The sequence below is a fragment of the Elaeis guineensis genome, chromosome 8 (genome assembly GCF_000442705.2).
Source record: "Elaeis guineensis isolate ETL-2024a chromosome 8, EG11, whole genome shotgun sequence".
NCBI lineage: Eukaryota > Viridiplantae > Streptophyta > Magnoliopsida > Arecales > Arecaceae > Elaeis > Elaeis guineensis.
In genome coordinates this window covers 1,781,689-1,801,688 of record NC_026000.2, presented here as the reverse complement: position 1 = coordinate 1,801,688, position 20,000 = coordinate 1,781,689, and the positions used below count along the sequence as shown (strand labels likewise).

Sequence of the window (20,000 nt, the reverse complement as noted above, 5' to 3'; positions counted from 1 at the left end):
AGCCCTGTTTGGTTTGCGTGATGGTTTCCTCAAATTGGAGAAGGATTTAGAGAAATCAGGGGTTCATATTTCTGTCCAGCACCGAGAAAATGGGAATTCAGTGAAGGTGCCCGAGCCAGTTGTCTCGGAGAATTCTGAACCATTTGAGTTGGAGATGGGAAGTGGTGATGGGGCTTCAGATGATCAGCCACCCAAGAAGAAGAAGAAGAAATCAAAGAAAGCATCGAGTGGCACCGAGAAGAAGAGCAAATCCAAAAAGAAGAAATCATTGGATTCAAATACAGAAACCAACGATGCTGAACCAATCACCGACATTAATAATGTGGTTAATGGTGAAAATGTGGTTAATGGTGATGCTACAGAAACCCATGACGTGATTAATTTTGATGAATGTGTAATCTCAAGTCTTCAGAAGCAGTTTGAGAAAGCTGCTGCTGAAGCTGGAATGGCAAATGATAACGAAAGATTAAGTGCTCTGCAAGCATCACTAGTTACTAATACCATGCCTAAGAAGAGAAAAAGAGCGAAGAGTGCAGACAGGAAGACCACCACTAGTGGAAATGATGCTGATGGAGGAAGCATAGCAGGAAAGAGCAGAGAGAAGAGTGTTAAGAAGGTTAGGTTTTCAATGAAGAACAACTTGGTCTGGAAGCCACACAACCCTTTGCCTCCTCAGAGCTTGAGATTGCCACCATCTGCTACTCCAAGAGGTAGTGCACTAAAACAAGGTATTCCTCCTGGTCCTATCAAAGAGACCCCTCCGAAAGTTAAAAAGATCAAGGTGAAGACCGACTCTGTGAAGAAAATCAGGAAGCGCTCTGCTGTTTCTTCAGCAGTAAAGCACCTCCTGAAGCTACAAAGTCTTTCCACATAGATTGGTGGAAATGCAATGGTCACATTTGTCATGTTTTACAGTTTGGATTTCTTCATTGCTATTTTTTTTTGATACTTGGTAGTTTAGCTTTACAGTTTGTTTAGCTTGCTGGTTCATTTTATCCATTTGGGTTCATGTACTGGATGAATGTTATTTCAAGAATTGTCATTAGATCTGTTACATGATGCACTCTGTGACATTATCTTGTACCATTAACATGATTTTGTGCTGGACTCAGTGGCAAATTAATATGTTTTAATGATTTTAACTATATTAGCAGCATATTTTGGAGCTTTTGTTTCCTTGTATGTTTATCATGGATATGCATGTTTAACTTATGTATTTTTTACTACCTGTTGTATGGTCTTTGCTAACACCCTTTTCATATATTTTATGAACACTTTGCAGAGTTTTGAATATAATTTATTCAGTTTCATTATTTCTGTTATGGGAACCACTTTTGGACAACTAAGCCTGTATAATTTATTTTTTATTTTTTAATATTTGAATATATGAATGAGAAACATCTATATAAAGGTTTATTGTGAATGTATTTGAGAGAGGGGGATAGAGATATCAGAACATTCTTTTCCCCTTCTTGGCAGATAATTGGTGGTGTTCTTTTCTAGGATTTGGTAAATTAAGGGCACTGTACTGGACTTGGGGACTGTTGCATGTGACTCATTGTTTAAGTTCTCCACTGCTCTGTGCTGATATACTCACAGGGTGGTTGTTCTTTTAGTTGTGATGGCTGCATATCATGGAATACAACTGCTAATTATTCCTCAGAGATGTGATTCCTTGGAGTTGTGAATTGGTACTAATGGGCTTGGCCATCTTTATATATAGGAAAATGGGAGAAAACTATTTTCTTTTCTGTGGGTTGGGGTTTTACCCTACCACTCTCCTAATCAATCTTATATACAACTTCTTGTTTAAAATCTTAAAAGATAAGGAGGTATACACCACCCAACATCTGCTTTTGTAGATTTATGATGGACTCCTCCAAAATCCTCTTGTGAATCTCATACACATCCTCTAATTAGATCTGCGTCAACAGCTTGTGGGTGCATGCAGAAATCTCTAATGTATCTAATAATTCACTGTTGTCTACTTGTTGCTGGATCTGATAATGATCCAATTGCAAGTTGTAACATTGAATTTATCTGAATGATCATGATGTCACACCATATGCTGATGCCAACTAGAATTACCAATGGTCAATGGAGCTTTTTGTTTTTTTAAAACAAAAAAATTGATTGAGGTTCCATCTTTTGAAGAGCTTTTCTATGGTTATAAAAAAGAATATAATCTCAGAAGATATTGAATCTGCCAGTGACAGCACTTGACAGTTGTAGGAATCTGATCGAGTGGGCATATAATGTTCTATATGATCATTATTTTGTCATGATTAGGTATTGCATCATCATAAAAGGCTTGATTTGATCAAGAGGTGTAGGTTATCAAGTCATTGTCTTGAGTATGATGTGATGATTATTGTTTTAATTTTACTTTCTTATACAAGCACTCACACAATAGCCCAAATAAGGTTGGTCCAAATCGGACAACTGGGGGCCTATCACTGATGGAGATTTGACATACCTTCTTTAAACTGCTTACTCTCCAAAAATCGTGCTATTTGGAGATGCTTAACATTTACATCACTTATGCATCTAGTTGTCAAGAAATGGATAATGCATGAACAATATATATATTTTTGACCATTGGATGCATAGGTTAGGGATCTCTATATCATATAAGTTTTGACAATAAGCAATTTATAGATGGTAGATCATGTTTAACTGCTTGGTTTATCAGTACCGGCTCTACTCTATACACACACAAAATTTGCGCACAAGAGAGAGAGAGAGAGATTTCTTTCTTGAATTTTCAGGAAAAATATCTAGAGCGAATTTATAATTCTAAGTAGCTGGTCTCTTATGCTCATTGACTTCCATTTTTTGTATAAATTGCAATTACGTAATTGCTATTAGACTCCATTGTTTCAGAAGTCAATAATGACAGGCAGTAAATATTTCTTGCATTCTATGTATTTTCTGTGTTTTTCTTCCCGGTTTAAGAGGAACATTTTCTTCCTGTCTTGATCTTTGGAGCGTAGATCGTCAGTATGCATATGTTTGGCTTTTGAAAGTAAAATTGCTGATCATTAATGATCTCCTTCAATCTGCATGTAAGTATGAATTTAGCATGGGTGGCTAGTCATATGAACTTGGAGCATGGGTGGCTAGTCATATGAACTTTGCTGAGCTACCATTGCAAGAAGAGCTTACAAGTTTCATTGCCTTTTTTTATCTCAGTTCTGGGAAGTAACTTTGCTATTTGTACTGGATTTCAAGCTTCACACACTTGAGAATTATGTACCTGTGTTGAATGGAAGAATATTTTGGCAGTGTGGAGAAGTAGAGAACAATGAGGTGGCGGTGATGGTAGTCACTAACTGGCATGACAATGATTAGCGGGATTAGCATTTGAAAAAAATTACAAATCTGACTCAGAAATGATACATATTTTGTAGTGAAGTATCTCAGCATCTCTCAGATGGTAGCCCGTGAGTTGAGCAGAATGGAGGAAAAGGATTCATGGAAGCAACCCTAACAAATTAAGGATCGAGGCTTAGTTGAGTTGTTGCAAAGCTGCTTGCAATATTTGATATCATATAATCACCTGGAGGAGTTTTGCCCTGGTGCAGTTTGAATGTTGATTCCAGATTTTGATTACATGTAATGCTGCTATTCTAGTTGGATAGGCTTACCATTTTGCTAAGATTGAAGCCTTTGGTTGAATTTTCCTCTTTCTAAAGAGATTTTCTTATGTGTAGTTCTGGGGCATCTTTGATTCAGTATCGAACAGGATCATCCAGGCATCCCCTTGCCGCCTTGTGCGGGGCTTTTTCTGGGCATTGCTGCTGAGATGGCATATATATAATCTGGTATGATATAAACCGATGGGACTTGATGAAGGCTGCATGCTTTTGTTTAGGAATGAATATGGCATCATGGAAGATGCAGGCTGTGGAGTTATCCAACAGTAACAAATCAGGGGTTCACCTGAGGGATTGAATATATGATATGAGGCAGCCATTCCAAATTCAACAAATGTAGTCTTTAACCATGAACCTTGGTCCTGCCGCACTCGGTGCCATAGTGCTTAATACAACAGTAAGTTTTTTTTTTTTTTTTTATCTCCTGGTCGCACGTATAATGGGTTGATTTGTAGACCCATGGAGTCAGTCCCTGGTGTTGATATCTGCGAGATTTTACTTAATTTGGTGCAATAGTTTCTATGATGGTTCTTAGCGATGTTACACCGTATAACTGTAATCATCCTGTGGGATGTGACAACCATGAATTAAAGCTGGCGTAGGCGACCAAGCGTAACTGCATGAATCATGCATGATGAGACAGTAATAATGATGAAAATGGAGTTTCTCGTTCAAAATTTCCTTTCAGCATGCACCCTCTCCTAATTTTTGTTTTTTTGGAACTTCAATGCCGATGCCTGTATCCGGTCAGATAATTGGGACCTGAACCTATCTAGATTTGAAAGAAAATTCCACCCTACCGGTCAGATAACTAGGAATTAGAGTCTAAATTGTAAATCTAAATGCGATTTGAGTAGGATCAAACTTTTGTTTGACTCAAGGTTGCCAATGAACTCAGTAAATTCTTGGCTATATCTGGAGCCATGTCATGAATAAGCTTTCTTCGTTCAAAAACATGTACCTAATGGTGCCATCAAATTTGAAAGATTGCCAAATAAAATTCAAGTGCATGTTTAGTCTCGTGCTAAATGCTCCTTGGCCACTTCCTTTTTGATCTTCTTTTAAGGATGAGAAGTTAATAAAAAAATTGATCAAGTAATGCAGATAAAATAATTTCTTTACATCTAAGATAAGGTGGTCATTTTAATATTTTCCTTTGTCGGTTGTCACAAAGGACATCTTTCAGGTTCTTAAGATAGGCCCGATATTTACTAATAAAATCGAAGCTATATTAAATCTAGCCTCGTCCCCTGATGCATGGCACCTATATTGTATTATGTGTTAAATTTGCATATGGCGACGCTGAACGAAAGCTTAGCCTACAAATCACAATGCCTTTATACGTCATGGTCCACGCGTGGACATGCAAACAGCTGGTCTTCAGCAAAGCTATCTTTGGATGCCAGAACCACAATGCTCACGTCCTCACCTACAAATCAGACGAGTTGCAAGTTCTGCTTAAAATCCCTCTTTTCTTCCCCATTCTCATAAACACTAAAAGTTGGTTTTCCTCTATCGCTGCTAGAATTTGAGGCTGACTGGGGCCGGTAGGAATACAAAGTATCCGAGAGGTTAGTCACTATTCCAGATGGAATGAATTGTTGAAGGAACAAGAATATTTGTTGGTGTAGCCGTTCAAACTCTTAGGGTGCATAACCGACTTGCAAATAAAATTTATTTGCCGAAGATTTTTTCATTGCGAATCTTTCGGTGTTTAAGTCAGCTAAATTCTAAAAAAAATAATGAAAAAAAAAAAGAAAAAAAAAAATTCTAAAGAGAGAATAGAGCTGCTCAAATGACTTAGCTGAGGATCTCTCGGTTCCCTCGTTTCTATTATTGCCGTAAGAAGATACTTTAATGCAAGATCCACTAAGAGAGAAGGTCATGCAGATTAATACCTATGTTTGAATAATTTACTCCTATTTTTTCTTCTTGATAAAATGTGGAGACCAACCCTACCTGCTTAAGGTAAATTATTGATTTGAAAGTTGAAAGACCGGTTGGTGGACCCGAAATATATCAAATTGGCCACCTAATTAATCCTCGAAGCCCTGTACGTGGTCGATCACCCTGAGGATAACAGGCTTCTCCGCCTTAGCTGTCCTCTGTTACTATTAAATGTTTTCTCTGGGCCTGTTTTTAGGGTCACATCAATGGGAAAAAAAAGGCGCACGTCTGGTCTCGTGTCGAACGCTCCATCTTTGCCATTTCACAAAGATTTCTCCTTATCACTTAATAATAGAGCCCAGAAACTAATTGAAAACTTGATTAAAATAGTGAGGTTGCATCCAATTATCCAAGGTGGGGTGTTCATTCTCATATTTTCTTTTGGTCACATAGGATCCTCGCCTAGTCTCCTTAGGTCCTTAGGATAGCACTAATTTACTTAATTGAAATCAAATCGGCGTTAAATGTATCCGTGTCCTCCCGATGCTTGGCATCAATATTATATCGCAACTTAAATTGTTGGAGATCGTAACGCTGAACAAAAAACAGCTTCTTTTATCAGTTGGACAGCCCACACCCCGCTGTTTTCCCTTGCTTCATGGTCGAACGTCCACCCGTGGACACACAAACAGCTGTCTCTGGCAAGGCAAAATTTGAATGCCAGAAATCGTCGTACCCGTCCAGTATACTTACCTCCTCACCTCCAAATTCCAAACTAGACGAGCTATTATGTAATATGTTTTTTCCTTTTCGGTTAGAAAGGCCTGTGGCTGAGTCCACACTTTCATTTGTCTCTCAAGATAAATATAACGAACACAGTTTTGCAATTAGTTTTTAAGATTGAAAGAGATATCATACTAGCTAGGACTTTGCCATACAAAACAATTGATAGAAACTCGTTCCATATTGCTATCATGAGAACGCTCAACATGTCTCTAATTATTATAACAACGATCCAAAGAGGACTGTTGCTTCGTATTTAGAATAAGATAGCTCATAGATTTTTTCTTTTTTTTCCTCCCTCTTAAAAGAAAAAAAAAGGAGCAAAGAGCAAAGAACAACACCTTCTCATCCATTGAGGAGCTAAAATGCGGTGAAGGCTTGGTTAAGCACACCGGTGGTACGTGAACCTAAGAAACGAAAACTGGACTAGCTCACAGCCTTGATGGTGAGTCGCACTCTTTCGTGAACGCGTCATGCTTCGCGGGCCCTTACTCAGTTCACCTATAAATACATGCCTTCGGACCCAAGTCTGTCCACCAAAGTAAACCAAAATCCCTACAACCTGCAATTCCCCAGCACTCTCCCCCTACCATGAGTCCACCGTCTCCCACGGCGATGCTACTAGTTTCTATGCTATCGCTTTCCTCCTTCCTAACCATAGCCCATGGTGGCAGCTTCTACCAAGATTGCATGGTCACATGGGGCGATGGGCGTGGCAAGATCATCAATGACCAACTCCTCACCCTCTCTATGGACAAATACTCCGGCTCGGGCTTTGAGTCCAAGAACGAGTATCTCTATGGCAAGATTGAGATGCAGATCAAATTTGTACCGGGCAACTCGGCTGGCACGGTCACCACCTTTTTTGTAAGCTTTTATCACCACCTTGTTATGTATCAACAACTAATTATTAATTATCATCTTATAGATTTACATACTAATAGTTCATGAATTTTGTTGATATATTCTGAAGCTACGCTCGCAAGGTCCGGCACATGACGAGCTCGACTTCGAGTTCCTCGGTAACGTCAGCGGCCAACCTTATATCGTCCACACCAATGTGTTCACCCAAGGGAAGGGCGATAGGGAGCAGCAGTTCTACCTGTGGTTTGATCCCACCAAGGATTTCCACACCTATTCCATCACATGGAATCCACAACACGTTATGTAAGTCTACTTTTCAACCTCCTAGTTTGCAAGCTAGCAAGCTTCAATTAATTGATACGCACCATTAACCATGACAGCCTTGTATATGTTATTAACATCGACACGCTTGGATCTCTTCTCAGCTTTGCGGTGGACGGCATTCCATTGAGAGACTTCAAGAATCTGGAGTCCAGAGGGGTGCCATTCCCGAAGAACCAAGCCATGAAGGTGTACTCGAGCCTGTGGAACGCCGACGACTGGGCCACGATGGGTGGTTTGGTGAAAACTGATTGGACCCAGGCACCGTTCACGGCATCCTTCCGTAACTTCAATGCTGATGCCTGTATCTGGTCTTGGGGCACATCTCGGTGCTCGTCGGGGAAATCAAAGGCTCCGGCTTCAGCTAAGGAGGCCTGGTGGACGGACGAGCTGAGTCCGATGAGATACCGGAGGATGAGATGGGTGCAGAGGAAGTATATGATTTATGACTACTGTGCTGATCGGAAGCGGTTCCCTCGTCCGCCTCCAGAGTGCAGGCGCCGTTGATTTGGTTCACTTTTCAGAGAGCATATAGAAGTCCTCATGCATGTCAACATAAGTTTTTGAGGGTTTTTCCTGTTTGTTTATGTACTCTATTTATATTGTGATTGCCAATAAAAATATTTCATTAAATCATTTTTATTGTGATCCATAACTACGATAAGAATGGACCCGGATGTGATCCATATCTCTGATCTGATATGGATCCAATCTTACCGGATGCAACCCTAGACCGATGGGCCAAAACTTAAAATGGCCCAGGCTTGAGATCCCCGTAAGCCTAGAATTTTGCTCTTTTTTGTTTTTCTTGTTCAAAGAAGTGATATGAGATTGGTTGATCTTTTTATCCAGTAACAGAGTTTAGTTGAATCAAATCAAGTTGATTGGACTGGAATGGACTTGGTTGAACTCGTTAAAGTTTTGTTTTATGTAACTCCGGCTTGAACCAATCTGGATTTGAAAGAAAATTCCACCCTACTAGTCAGATAATTGGGAATTAGAGTCTAAATTGTCAATCTAAATGCAATTTGAGTAGGATCAAAGTTTAGTTTCACTCGAGATTGCCAACGAACTCAGTAAATTCATGGCTATTTCTGGAGAGCCATGTCATGACCAACAAGTAATTAATCGCCGATCAGCCTAAATCCTCGACATACGTGAGCTTTCTTCGTTCAAAAATAAGTACTTAATGGTGCCATCAAATTTGAAAGATTGCAAATAAAAATCAAGTGCATGTCTAGTCTCGTGCCGAATGCTCCTTTGCCATTTTCTTTTTTTTTTTTAGTCTTCCTTGAAGGATGAGAAATTAATAAAAATCTGATCAAGTAATATAGATAAAATAATTTCTATACACCAAAGATTGGGTGGTCATTTTAATATTTAATTTTCTTTGTCGGTTGTCACAAAAGAACATTCTTTAGGTTTTAAGATAGGCCTGATATTTACTAATAAAATCAAAGCTATATTGAATCTACCCTTGCCCCCTGATGTATGGCACCGATATTAAATTGTATGTTAAATTTTTGGATATGGTAATGCTGAAAAAAAGCTCAGCCTACAAGTCACGCACCTTTATACTTTCTTCGTGGTCGAACATCCACGCGTGGACATGCGAATAGCTGGTTTTGAGCAAAGATACCTTTGGATGCTAGAACCACAATGCTCATGTCCCTCACATACAAATCAGACAACTTGCAAGTTCTGCTTAAAATCTCTCTCTTTTCTTCCCTCTTCTAAGAAACACTAAAAGTTGGTTTCCCTCTGTTGCTGCTGGAATCCGAGGTTGATTGAGGAAGGTAAGAATACAAAGTGTCAAAGAGATCGGTCACTATCCGAGATGGAATGAAGAGTTGTTGGAGGAATACGGATGTTTGTTGATATGGCCGTTTAAACTCTTAGGATGTAGAATCGATCTACAAATGAAGTAGTGTCAAAGAGATCGGTCATTGTCCGGGATGGAATGAAGTGTTGTTGGAGGAATGAGGATTGTTGGGTATAAAATATCCTCAGCCGAAGTTCTCAACAGGATTGATCCTCCCGGACTCGTCCCCGACTCCTGCTGCAGACGAACTCCGCCCGGACTTCTACGGGAGCCGGGCCTCGTCCCCAACTCCGACTACAAGGAAGGCTCCGCCCGGACTCCTATGGGAGCCCGGCTCTGTCACCAACTTCGACCGTCGGTAAGCTCCGTCCGGACTCCTACGGAAGCCGGACTTCGCCCCAACTTTGATTGCAGGTGCACTCCGCCCGGACTCCTACGGGAGCCGGGCCTCGTCCCCAACTCCGACTGCAAGGAAGGATCCACCGGACTCCTACGGGAGCCGGGCTCTGTCACCAACTTCGACCGCCGGTAAGCTCCGTCCGGACTCCTACGGGAGCCGGACTTCGCCCCGACTTTGATTGCAGGAAAACTCCGCCCGGACTCCTACGGGAGCCGGGCCTCGTCTCCAACTCCGACTGCAAGGAAGGCTCCGCCCGGACTCCTACGGGAGCCGGGCTCTGTCACCAACTTCGACCGCCGGTAAGCTCCGTCCGGACTCCTACGGGAGCCGGACTTCGCCCTGACTTTGATTGCAGGAAAACTCCGCCCGGACTCCTATAGGAGCCGGACCTCGTCCCCAACTCCGACTGCAAGGAGGGTTCCGCCCGGACTCCTACGAGAGCCGGGCTCTGTCACCAACTCCGACCGCTGGTAGGCTCCGTCCGGACTCCTACGGGAGCCGGACTTCGCCCCGACTTTGATTGCAAGGAAGGCTCCGCTCGGACTCCTACGGGAGCCGAGCTCTGTCACCAACTTCGACCGCCGATAAGCTCCATCCGGACTCCTACGGGAGCCGGACTTCGCCCCGACTTTGATTGCAGGAAAACTCCGCCCGGACTCCTACGGGAGCCGGGTCTTGTCCCCGACTCCGACTGCAAGGAAGGCTCCACCCAGACTCCTACGGGAGCCGGGCTCTGTCACCAACTTCGACCGCTGGTAAGCTCTGTCCGGACTCCTACGGGAGCTGGACTTCGCCCCGACTTTGATTGCAGGTGCACTCCGCCCGGACTCCTACGGAAGCCGGGCCTCGTCCCCGACCTCGGCTAGAGGAAGACCTCGTCCGGACTCTTACTGGGGTCGGAATTTAGGCTCCTCTCAAGTGGATAACTAACACCAGACATTCCAGCCGAACTTCAGCCGACGGATCTGCACTCCCTGACGCGACACAGCAACGGCCACGACCCTGCTCCACTTCCTGCGACGGATCCTGCGCGGCTCCACTATTCTCTGACAGACCGCTATGATGCCCACGATCCTGCTCCACCTCCTGTAATGGATACTGCGTGATTCTTCCATCCTCTGGCAAGTCGCGACAACGGACGCCGCTCCACTCCCTGCGGCAGACTCCACGTGGCGCGCTACAGTGACCACGGGTCCACTCCACTACTCCTCGCAACAAATTCCTCCTGACTCTGGGCGGTCCATGATCGGATGGTTACAGGCGTCACTGTCAATTTGTTGCCCCCTCCGTCTATAAAAGGGGAACCCCAGATACGTTATTCTATAAGCTTTATTTACCATCTCAAACTCTGCTAAAAAATTTTTCGTTCGAGCACTCCATTCTTGTTGAGGCAGAGAACTGACTTGAGCGTTGGAGGGTCTTGCCGAAGCAACCCCACCTCCGGTTTAGACTTCTTTTGCAGGTCCCGGCGGCGACCGCGACTCCCTCAACTCCAGCTTCTCCGACGCAGGCAGATTTTTGCACCAACAGGATTGGCGCTAGAGAAAGGGATTTGTGTCTTCGCGGTACCCTTGTTCTTAAAGGAGCGCTCAACGGGACCGCCTCCGGGCATCTTTTCCGGCGTCCTCTCCTCCTTCCTCCACTTGGTCTTTGCTCGATGCCTCCCCGCAAGGCATCCACGCGACGATCCACGGCCTCCACGGTTAGATCTCAGGCTCCGGCCTCACCTCCTGTCTCCCAACCTCCTCCTCCTCCCGCGACGGCGGTCGGCGCGGAGCAGTTTGACCTGCTAGCACAGTAGGTCAGAGGCCTCACTGAAGCTGTGCAGGCCATGCAGCAGCAGCAGCAGCCACAGACATCGGCGCGCCTGGAAAGGGTGTCACCGGAGCACCAAAATCCGGCGGTGGGGTGGGCCACTTGGACCAGCCGTCCCGTCTTCCCTGGGAAGACGAATCCGAGGGTGGAGAGCCCTCAATCGGATCACGATTCCACCCCTGGAAGATCCCTGCCCCCATTCTGCCAGAGAACCCTCGAGACCCGGAGTTGAGAGGACTTCTTGGACCGGAGACTCCAAGAGATGAACCGGCGGATCGAAGAACTCCGCCACGCTCCCCCCGCCTATGGAGAAGATATTTGCACTGACCCTCCATTTTCTCAAATGATCATGCAGGAACCGATCCCGCCAAACTTCAAGCTCCCCCAGTTCGAAAGCTACGACGGGACTTCGGACCCGGTCGATCACCTGGAAGCCTTCCAGACAATGATGCTGCTTCATGGCGCTCCCGACGCCATTCTGTGCCGAGACTTCTCCTCCATCTTGAAGGGAGTGGCGAGAAACTGGTACTTGGCGCTGAAGCGGGTACCATCTTTTCCTTCGATCAGATGAGCCACCAATTCGTGGCCCATTTTGTCAGCAGCCGGCACCCCCGGAAGGGTTCGGAGTCCCTCATCAATATCAAGCAGAGGGAAGGGGAGTCCATTCGGGCCTACATCAACCCTTTCAACGTCGCGGCACTGGAGGTCCGGAATTTAGACCAATCAGTCGCAATGGCCGCTCTGAAGGGCGGCCTTCAGAAGAATGACCTTTTGTTCTCCCTGGAGAAGAAGTACCCAGGGATTTTGCTGATTTGTTGGCTCGGGCTGAAGGGTACGTCCGAACGGAAGAGGCCTTCAAAATGAAGGATGAGGAGACCGCGAGAGAGCGGCAGGCGGAAGACTCGAGTAAGCCCGCAGTCGAAAAAAGGTCAAGGGAGGCTCGGCCGCATTCTCGATCCCCTCCTGGGCACAAGCGTGCCCATACTCCGCCTCGGGTACGCAGGCAGAAAAGTCCGGACCGCGGGGTTCGACGGAGTTCTCCACCAGGAAGATTCCGCAACTACGCCCCCCTCAATGCTTCGAAGGCCCAGGTACTGATGGAGGTCAGAGAGCAGCTCCCTAGGCCAGAGAGGATGCGCACACACCCCGGGAAGCGCAACCCCAACAAGTTTTGTTTTATGTAACTCCGGCTTGAACCAATCTGGATTTGAAAGAAAATTCCACCCTACTAGTCAGATAATTGGGAATTAGAGTCTAAATTGTCAATCTAAATGCAATTTGAGTAGGATCAAAGTTTAGTTTCACTCGAGATTGCCAACGAACTCAATAAATTCATGGCTATTTCTGGAGAGCCATGTCATGACCAACAAGTAATTAATCGCCGATCAGCCTAAATCCTCGACATACGTGAGCTTTCTTCGTTCAAAAATAAGTACTTAATGGTGCCATCAAATTTGAAAGATTGCAAATAAAAATCAAGTGCATGTCTAGTCTCGTGCCGAATGCTCCTTTGCCAATTTTTTTTTTTTTTTTAGTCTTCCTTGAAGGATGAGAAATTAATAAAAATCTGATCAAGTAATATAGATAAAATAATTCTATACACCAAAGATAGGGTGGTCATTTTAATATTTAATTTTCTTTGTCGGTTGTCACAAAAGAACATTCTTTAGGTTTTAAGATAGGCCTGATATTTACTAATAAAATCAAAGCTATATTGAATCTACCCTTGCCCCTGATGTATGGCACCGATGTTAAATTGTATGTTAAATTTTTGGATATGGTAATGCTGAACAAAAAGCTCAGCCTACAAGTCAACACACCTTTATACTTTCTTCATGGTCGAACATCCACGCGTGGACATGCGAATAGCTGGTTTTGAGCAAAGATACCTTTGGATGCTAGAACCACAATGCTCATGTCCCTCACCTACAAATCAGACAACTTGCAAGTTCTGCTTAAAATCTCTCTCTTTTCTTCCCTTTTCTAAGAAACGCCAAAAGTTGGTTCCCCTCTATTGCTGCTGGAATCCAAGGTTGATTGAGGAAGGTAAGAATACGAAGTATCAAGGAGATCGGTCACTATCCGGGATGGAATGAAGAGTTGTTGGAGAAATGAGGATGTTTGTTGGTATGGCCATTTAAACTCCTAGGATGTAGAATCGATCCATAAATAAAGTCAATTTATCGAAGATTTTTCAGTCAAGAATCTTCCAATATTCAAATTAGTCAAATTTTAAAAAGAAACAGTGGAATAGAAAAAAAAAAAAATTTCTAGAGAGAACAAAATTATTCGACTGACTTAGCTGAGGATCTTCTGATTTTCTCTATTTAAGCTAAGGATCGATATGTGTTATCGAAATAGATATGACATATATTAACTGCACAACAACACTCTATACAGCAACTGTACAGTGACAGATATCCATAGTTATAATTGCTTTAATCATACAATTATAGGAGAGTTGGTATAATTGCCGCTGAAATTGTGGCTTGATCTAAATTCTAAATGAGTATTAATCACCTTTGACCTATTTTCGATTTAAATACTCACCTTTGACCTATTTTCGATTTAGCAATAGCTGAGGTGAAGTGCTTTAGTCTATATTGAGGCTAATCGCTTCAACTGGTATTGGAGTCGGGAAAACAAATATTCACCGCATCACCCTCTTTCATTAGACCTTTGAGATAGACATAATTAACATTATGCTGCAAAAAAGTTCTTAAGATTCGCAGAAATATCATAGCAACCATGGTTTTGCCATACAAAACGACCCGTAGAAGACCATTCTATATTGGCTAATAATTAAATCCGTGGCTTGATTACTTCATGTATATATATGTCTTTCTTGTAACATGAGAACCCAAGGGAGCTATCTCTTACAAAGTAGAATCCAAGGATACTAATTTATACATAGGGACATACATTTTTTCCGGGGGTAGCTCATAGTATAATTTCCATCACTCTTCAATCTTTGTCGTCAGAGGGAGCTGGTGGATGAGCTGAAACCACCAATGCCAAGGTTACCGTTAGTTTCTTACCCCTACAAACAGAAATCTGTTTAAGAATGCGAGGATGGTTTCCTCGAGCACATTGCTGGAATTTGGCACCAGAAACGGAAACCGGACAAAGCCCATAGCCGAAACGCGGAAACCAGTTGCCTCCAGGCTGCCCTCTAAATTTCAGCACTCAAAATCCGAAAAACGAATCACACGCCCAATCCTCACTGGACGCCTCTCAATTTCACCTATAAATGTGTCTACGAAACCATTCTCTCCATCAAAAACCAAAAACCGAAATCCCACAACTTCCAATTAATTCTCCCTCCTCTTCTCCCACCTCTCCCATGGCGATGCTTATAGCTTCCCTGCTCGCTCTTTCCTCCTTTCTAGCCACAGCACATGGTGGTAACTTCTATAAAGATTGCACGGTAACGTGGGTGACGGGCGTGGCAAGATCATCAATAGCCGGCTTGTCACTCTGTCTCTCGACAGATACTCTGGCTCGGGCTTTGAATCCAAGAATGAGTATCTCTTTGGCAAATTGGAGATGCAGATCAAACTCATACCTGGCAACTCGGCCGGCACGGTCACCACCTTCTACGTAAACCTTTATCACCACCTGTTCATCAAACATTTTATACCATTATATATATAAAGTCTCCTACATATATAATAACTAATGTTTGATGAATTTTGCTTATGTTTTCGTACGTGCAGTTAAGCTCGCAAGGGCCGACTCACGATGAGATCGACTTCGAGTTCCTCGGCAACGTTAGTGGCCAACCGTACATTCTCCACACCAATGTGTTCACCCAAGGGAAGGGAAACAGGGAGCAGCAGTTCTACCTTTGGTTTGATCCCACCAGGAACTTCCACACCTATTCCATCACATGGAATCCGCAACATATTATGTAAGTCTATTCGAATCTTTTTTTAATTTGCTTACTCCTTGAGATGCATGTCTTATATATTAGCCATAATGGCCTTGTATTTTTAACGTTGGAATTAATTTATACCTTCCGATCAGCTTCGCGGTCGATGGCATTCCGATAAGAGACTTCAAGAATCTCGAGTGGAGAGGGGTGGCATTCCCCAAGAACCAGCCCATGAAGGTGTACTCGACCCTTTGGAACGCCGACGACTGGGCGACGATGGGCGGCGCCGTGAAGGCCGACTGGACTAAAGCTCCGTTCACCGCAGCCTTCAGAAACTTCAATGCCGATGCCTGCATTTGGTCTGCCGGCACCTCTAGGTGCTCGTCGGGGAAATCTCGAGCCTCCTCGCCTGCGAAGAAAGCGTGGTGGAATGAGGAGCTGGATGCGAAGAAATACCGGAGGATGAGATGGGTGCAGAGGAAGTATATGATTTATAACTATTGTTCTGATCGGATGCGATTCCCTCGGCGGCCTCCTGAGTGCAGGCGTCATTGATTTGGTTCCTCTTGACCCATTGAAGCTGTTGAGTTCTTTTATTCTTGGTTGTTTTACGTGCTCTACTTCAGTACTTTGTCATGCTTGTGGATATTTTTTTATTTGTTTATATTTTGATCCATATTATTGCGGCCAATCTCCCCATCGTCCGATCGTTGGTGTCGCGCACCTGCAAGAAAAATCCTCACATACCGGAGATGCCTCCGGCGGGGACCCTCCAACGGTCAAGTCAGAGAGGAAACTAGGCAACAGTGAAAAATCAGGGACTCAGCAGGAGAGAGAGAGCTCAAGAGCTTAGGGACACTTCAGAGAGCTTGAGAAAGCTTGCTCCAAACTTACCAAGATGTTGCCTTATCCTATTTTATAGTAGAATACAGTATGGTCCCGTCATTAATGATGCAGACAACTGGAGAGTTGTCAAATCATCGGGGGCTGTCAAATCATCGTAGATTGTCAAGTCATTGGGATTAATCCATATCCTTGACAGGACAATACCCCAGGATGGTCATACTGCATGTCCCTAACAGGACAACTGCCCATAGCGGTCGTACGGCGTTTGGGTGGGCTGGCCGACTATATGTCGGTGATCGGCTGTCGGGACGTCGGGTGATGACCCGGAGACACCGTCGGCTGGTCTGGTACCTTGCAGAGGTCGGACGTCGGCTACCACCCCCGACAGTGAGTCGATGATTTGGGTTCGGTCGCTTGGCCGGTCGAAAATAGTATGAGTCTGTTCGGCCAACATATCTTCGACCGGATATTGTCGGCAGCCATTGTCGGCAGTCATCGTCGGAGCCGCCATCGAGTTGTCCGTCGGTCCGGTCGGTAGAGTCGGGCATCGGTCGGACCGATTCGAGGGTAAGTCGACGTACAGAGGTCAGTCGGTATATCCCAATAGTTGCCCCCCCTCTTGAGTCGGATGTCGTGTTGGCTAGCATTTCCACATGGGCGACGACTTCGAGCGAAAGGAGTGATTTTCCATCACGTCATGCTCCGACTCTGACGATCGTACCAACAAACGATCCGATGTCAGACGTTCTATTGGGAACGCGAACCACCGTCTCCTTGGGAACACGAACCGCCATCTCCTTGAGAACATGAACTGCCATCCTCTTGGAAATGCGAACCGCCGTCACCTTGGGAACACGAACCATCGTCGGTTAATGAATTCTGAGACGTGATTTTTCCACCACGTGTCAGGAGGCTATTGGGCCGAAACCATTCATGCGGATGGAGGCGACGTGGCTCGATCTGGGGACAGGTGCATCGAACCGTCGGACCGAGAAAGGGCCCAGGCGCTGCCACATGTTGGCATCCGAAAAACTCTCGTTCGGCGTGCTTTCATCTCGACCATCGAAGGGCCTTATATATATGCGGCCACTTACATCCAAAACCTCACTTTCTGCTGCAAATCTGTTTCTGACGCTGAGGCCTTGTCGAATTATCCCCAGTTCCAGGTAGTTGTTCCCGTCCTCTTCCTTTGAAAACTCTTCTTGAAGTTTTTCCGTTCCTGTCTCCTTGCCTCCTTTCTCCTTTATCATTTTCTTTTTGTTCTCTTTTCTGGGGCTAGCGTTATAGCTAGAACCTCTCCTCGAGGAAGTCTGTCGGAGAATCCGACCGACGATTCTCGATCGACCCGGAGGTGGAGGCTTCTTCACTTTCGGGGGCAAACATCGAACGGCTCAGGGAGTAGTACGGCATCCCGAAGCAATTCGAACTCTTCGTCCCTGGGGTTGAGGGTCGGGTTAACAACCTACCTCCGAGCCAGGTGGCCTTTTATGTCGAGGACCTTCGGACAGGTCTTCGCTTTTCGATTTCGGAGTTTGTCCGAAATATTTTGGATTATTATGGGCTTTGTCCGGCGCAACTGGCACCGAACTCAGTCCGGTTAATAATCAGTTTTACTCTGTTGTGTCGGCTTTTGCCGACCTTTCCCCGCATCTCCCTCTTTCGGACGTTCTTCGTCCTCCGACCCCACCCAAAAGCTCGAGAGTGGTGGTTCTTCAATTTTCAGAAGGATCTTTCGTTCATTACTGGTCTTCCATCGTCGATCCACGGGTGGAAGAATCAATTTTTTTTTGCTTCTCTTCGCTACCTTGGGGGTTTCCTTCCCGCTGGGGCGACCCTCGGACTCAGCTGAACGAAAACAGTCGGGTGGAGGCTGGAGACCGAGAGGATTTTCATCGACTGAAGGATGTGTCGGTGCCGAAGCAGAGGGAGCTCGTCACCGAGCAAGCTCTGTATGACGCCGGCTTGAGTTCGATTCTTCGTTTAGGTACAGTTCGATCTGTCGGTCATTTTTTGTCATTTTCATCTGTCTTTGGACTCATGCTGATCCTTTATTGAAATTGTAGGCATGCCATCGAGAGTGAGGCTGACAGACGCTGACATTCGGTAACATGCGGCGCAGAAGAGACCGGCGCTTGGGGCCGGACCTTCGCGGCCTCTCAAGAGGCCTCAGATATCATCGCCGATAGACATTGCAATGGCGGCAGCACAGTCCGACACCGAGTGTGCGTCGGGCTACGAGCCGATCATCGCCCTGTCGGCACCGGGATGCACCCGAGGCACCGTCCGAGGAAGGGGTGGCTGAGGGGGCAGCCGAAGGAGTGTTGGTTCCCCCACCCACGGAAGAGGTTCGGGCCGAAGCATGTGAGCCCGAACGACCTGCGGCGGCCCCCGTCACCCCCTCGGGAGGGACCCAGTCGAGCTCGAGCTTCCCATCTCTCTCCGACCTCCGGGCCTGGGCAACCAATCGGGGAAAGGCACTGATGGCACAGGCAGACGAACAAGGTCGGCGGGCCGTGTCACACCATCCGACGTTCAGGTTTCTGAGGGAGCATCGGCCCTGGCCAACCACAATTTGGCTAGGAGGTTGTGCCAGGCGACATTCTCCCGACCGACCGGGAGCTCTTTGAAGGTCGGCCGGTGTCCGACATGCTTTCTACTTTTTATCCGACTATGATCTAGGTGAGCTCTTCTTCTTTTTCTTTTCCCTTCATGGTTATTTCTATCATTTCATTTTTGTGACGACCGGCCTTCTATTTTGCAGCTAATCTACAGCATGTCCGAGCTGGAGGTCGGGTACCGGAGGTTCGACGATGTCCAAGCGGCCTGGAAGAATTGGGGCCGAAACCGTCGAAGCGGAGAAGGCAACGCTGGTGGATCAGCTGAAGTTGTCGGTCCACCATGAGGCTAGGCTCGAGGAGGAGATCTTCCGACTCACCAACGGCCTAGCCGCCTCGGAGGCCGAACTTCAGTCGGCTTGCGAGCAGATCCAGCGCAAGACCCGCTCCGTTCATTGACTACGGTGTGAGCGGGACGGCTGCATCAGGAAGCTCGAGGCCGAGTGCGAACAGCTTCGCGTTAGCCTGAAGAACCTGGCTAAGGTCGAGGAGAACTTGTCCTCCGCCCAAGCCGACACCGACATAGCGAAGGCGGAGGTAGAGTCGGCCAAGGAGATGCTGAGCCGGATGGTGGAGGACTTCCATGGCTCGGACGAGTATCGGGAGGAGCTCCTCGGAGAGTGGCTTCGTCTCCTATCGGATGGGTACGAGGACGTCCGGATGCGATTCAGAGTCTGCACCCGGAGCTCAATCTGAGCGCATCATCCCTCTAGGGTCGGAGGACCAAGCCACAGAGGAGGAGGCCGACCCACTGCCGACAGAACGAGTTGCCGAATGAGGTGGCTCCAACTTTCGGTCCCTCTCCGACCCGAGCAGGCACGCCGGTTGCTCTGAACTCTACCCGGTGCAAGAAGCCGACTCCGACGAATAGTCGGAGTATCTGCTCCATTATCTTTTGTTTCTTTTATTTCTGTTTCGTCTTTAATATTTGTAATCGGGCTTCATCCCAATTTTGTAATCGGACTTCGACCCAATTTTGTAAGTCATTTCAACTTACAAAATCAAAAGACTTTTCACATTTTTCCCCACGTGCGGTTCAATATTTTGATTTGCCGAGTCATCCCTGAGAGTATAGTCGTAGCTCCGGCTTACCTCGTTAGGACGTTCGGTAGGATCT

At 45.7% G+C, this 20,000-nt stretch overlaps 2 protein-coding genes and 1 pseudogene across 2 annotated transcripts in view; all 3 read left to right on the top strand.

Moving 5' to 3' along the window:
* LOC140859698 (uncharacterized) overlaps positions 1–1,086 on the top strand; it is a 2,198-nt gene extending 1,112 nt beyond the window's left edge. The window contains exon 1 of the mRNA XM_073261976.1: positions 1–1,086. This exon is cut by the window's left edge and continues 1,112 nt beyond it. Within this exon, the coding sequence (XP_073118077.1) occupies positions 1–874 (874 nt within the window). The 3' untranslated portion in view covers positions 875–1,086.
* Positions 1,087–6,876: 5,790 nt separating this feature from the next.
* On the top strand, positions 6,877–8,147 carry LOC140859699 (xyloglucan endotransglucosylase protein 7-like). The gene is made up of 3 exons (XM_073261977.1): positions 6,877–7,193; positions 7,300–7,493; positions 7,616–8,147. The coding sequence occupies exons 1-3, from the start codon at positions 6,918–6,920 to the stop codon at positions 8,016–8,018; spliced, it is 873 nt and encodes a 290-aa protein (XP_073118078.1). The 5' UTR covers positions 6,877–6,917; the 3' UTR covers positions 8,019–8,147.
* A 6,705-nt stretch (positions 8,148–14,852) lies between these two features.
* Positions 14,853–16,061, top strand: LOC140859700 (xyloglucan endotransglucosylase protein 7-like; annotated as a pseudogene).
* The last annotated feature ends 3,939 nt before the right edge of the window (positions 16,062–20,000 follow it).

Excerpts from the sequence above, each read along its gene's own strand:
- LOC140859699 (XM_073261977.1), top strand. The coding sequence starts at position 6,918 with ATGAGTCCACCGTCTCCCACGGCGATGCTACTAGTTTCTATGCTATCG. Across the intron at positions 7,194-7,299 it reads GCACGGTCACCACCTTTTTT|CTACGCTCGCAAGGTCCGGC; the intron begins GTAAGCTTTTAT and ends TATATTCTGAAG. Across the intron at positions 7,494-7,615 it reads TGGAATCCACAACACGTTAT|CTTTGCGGTGGACGGCATTC; the intron begins GTAAGTCTACTT and ends ATCTCTTCTCAG.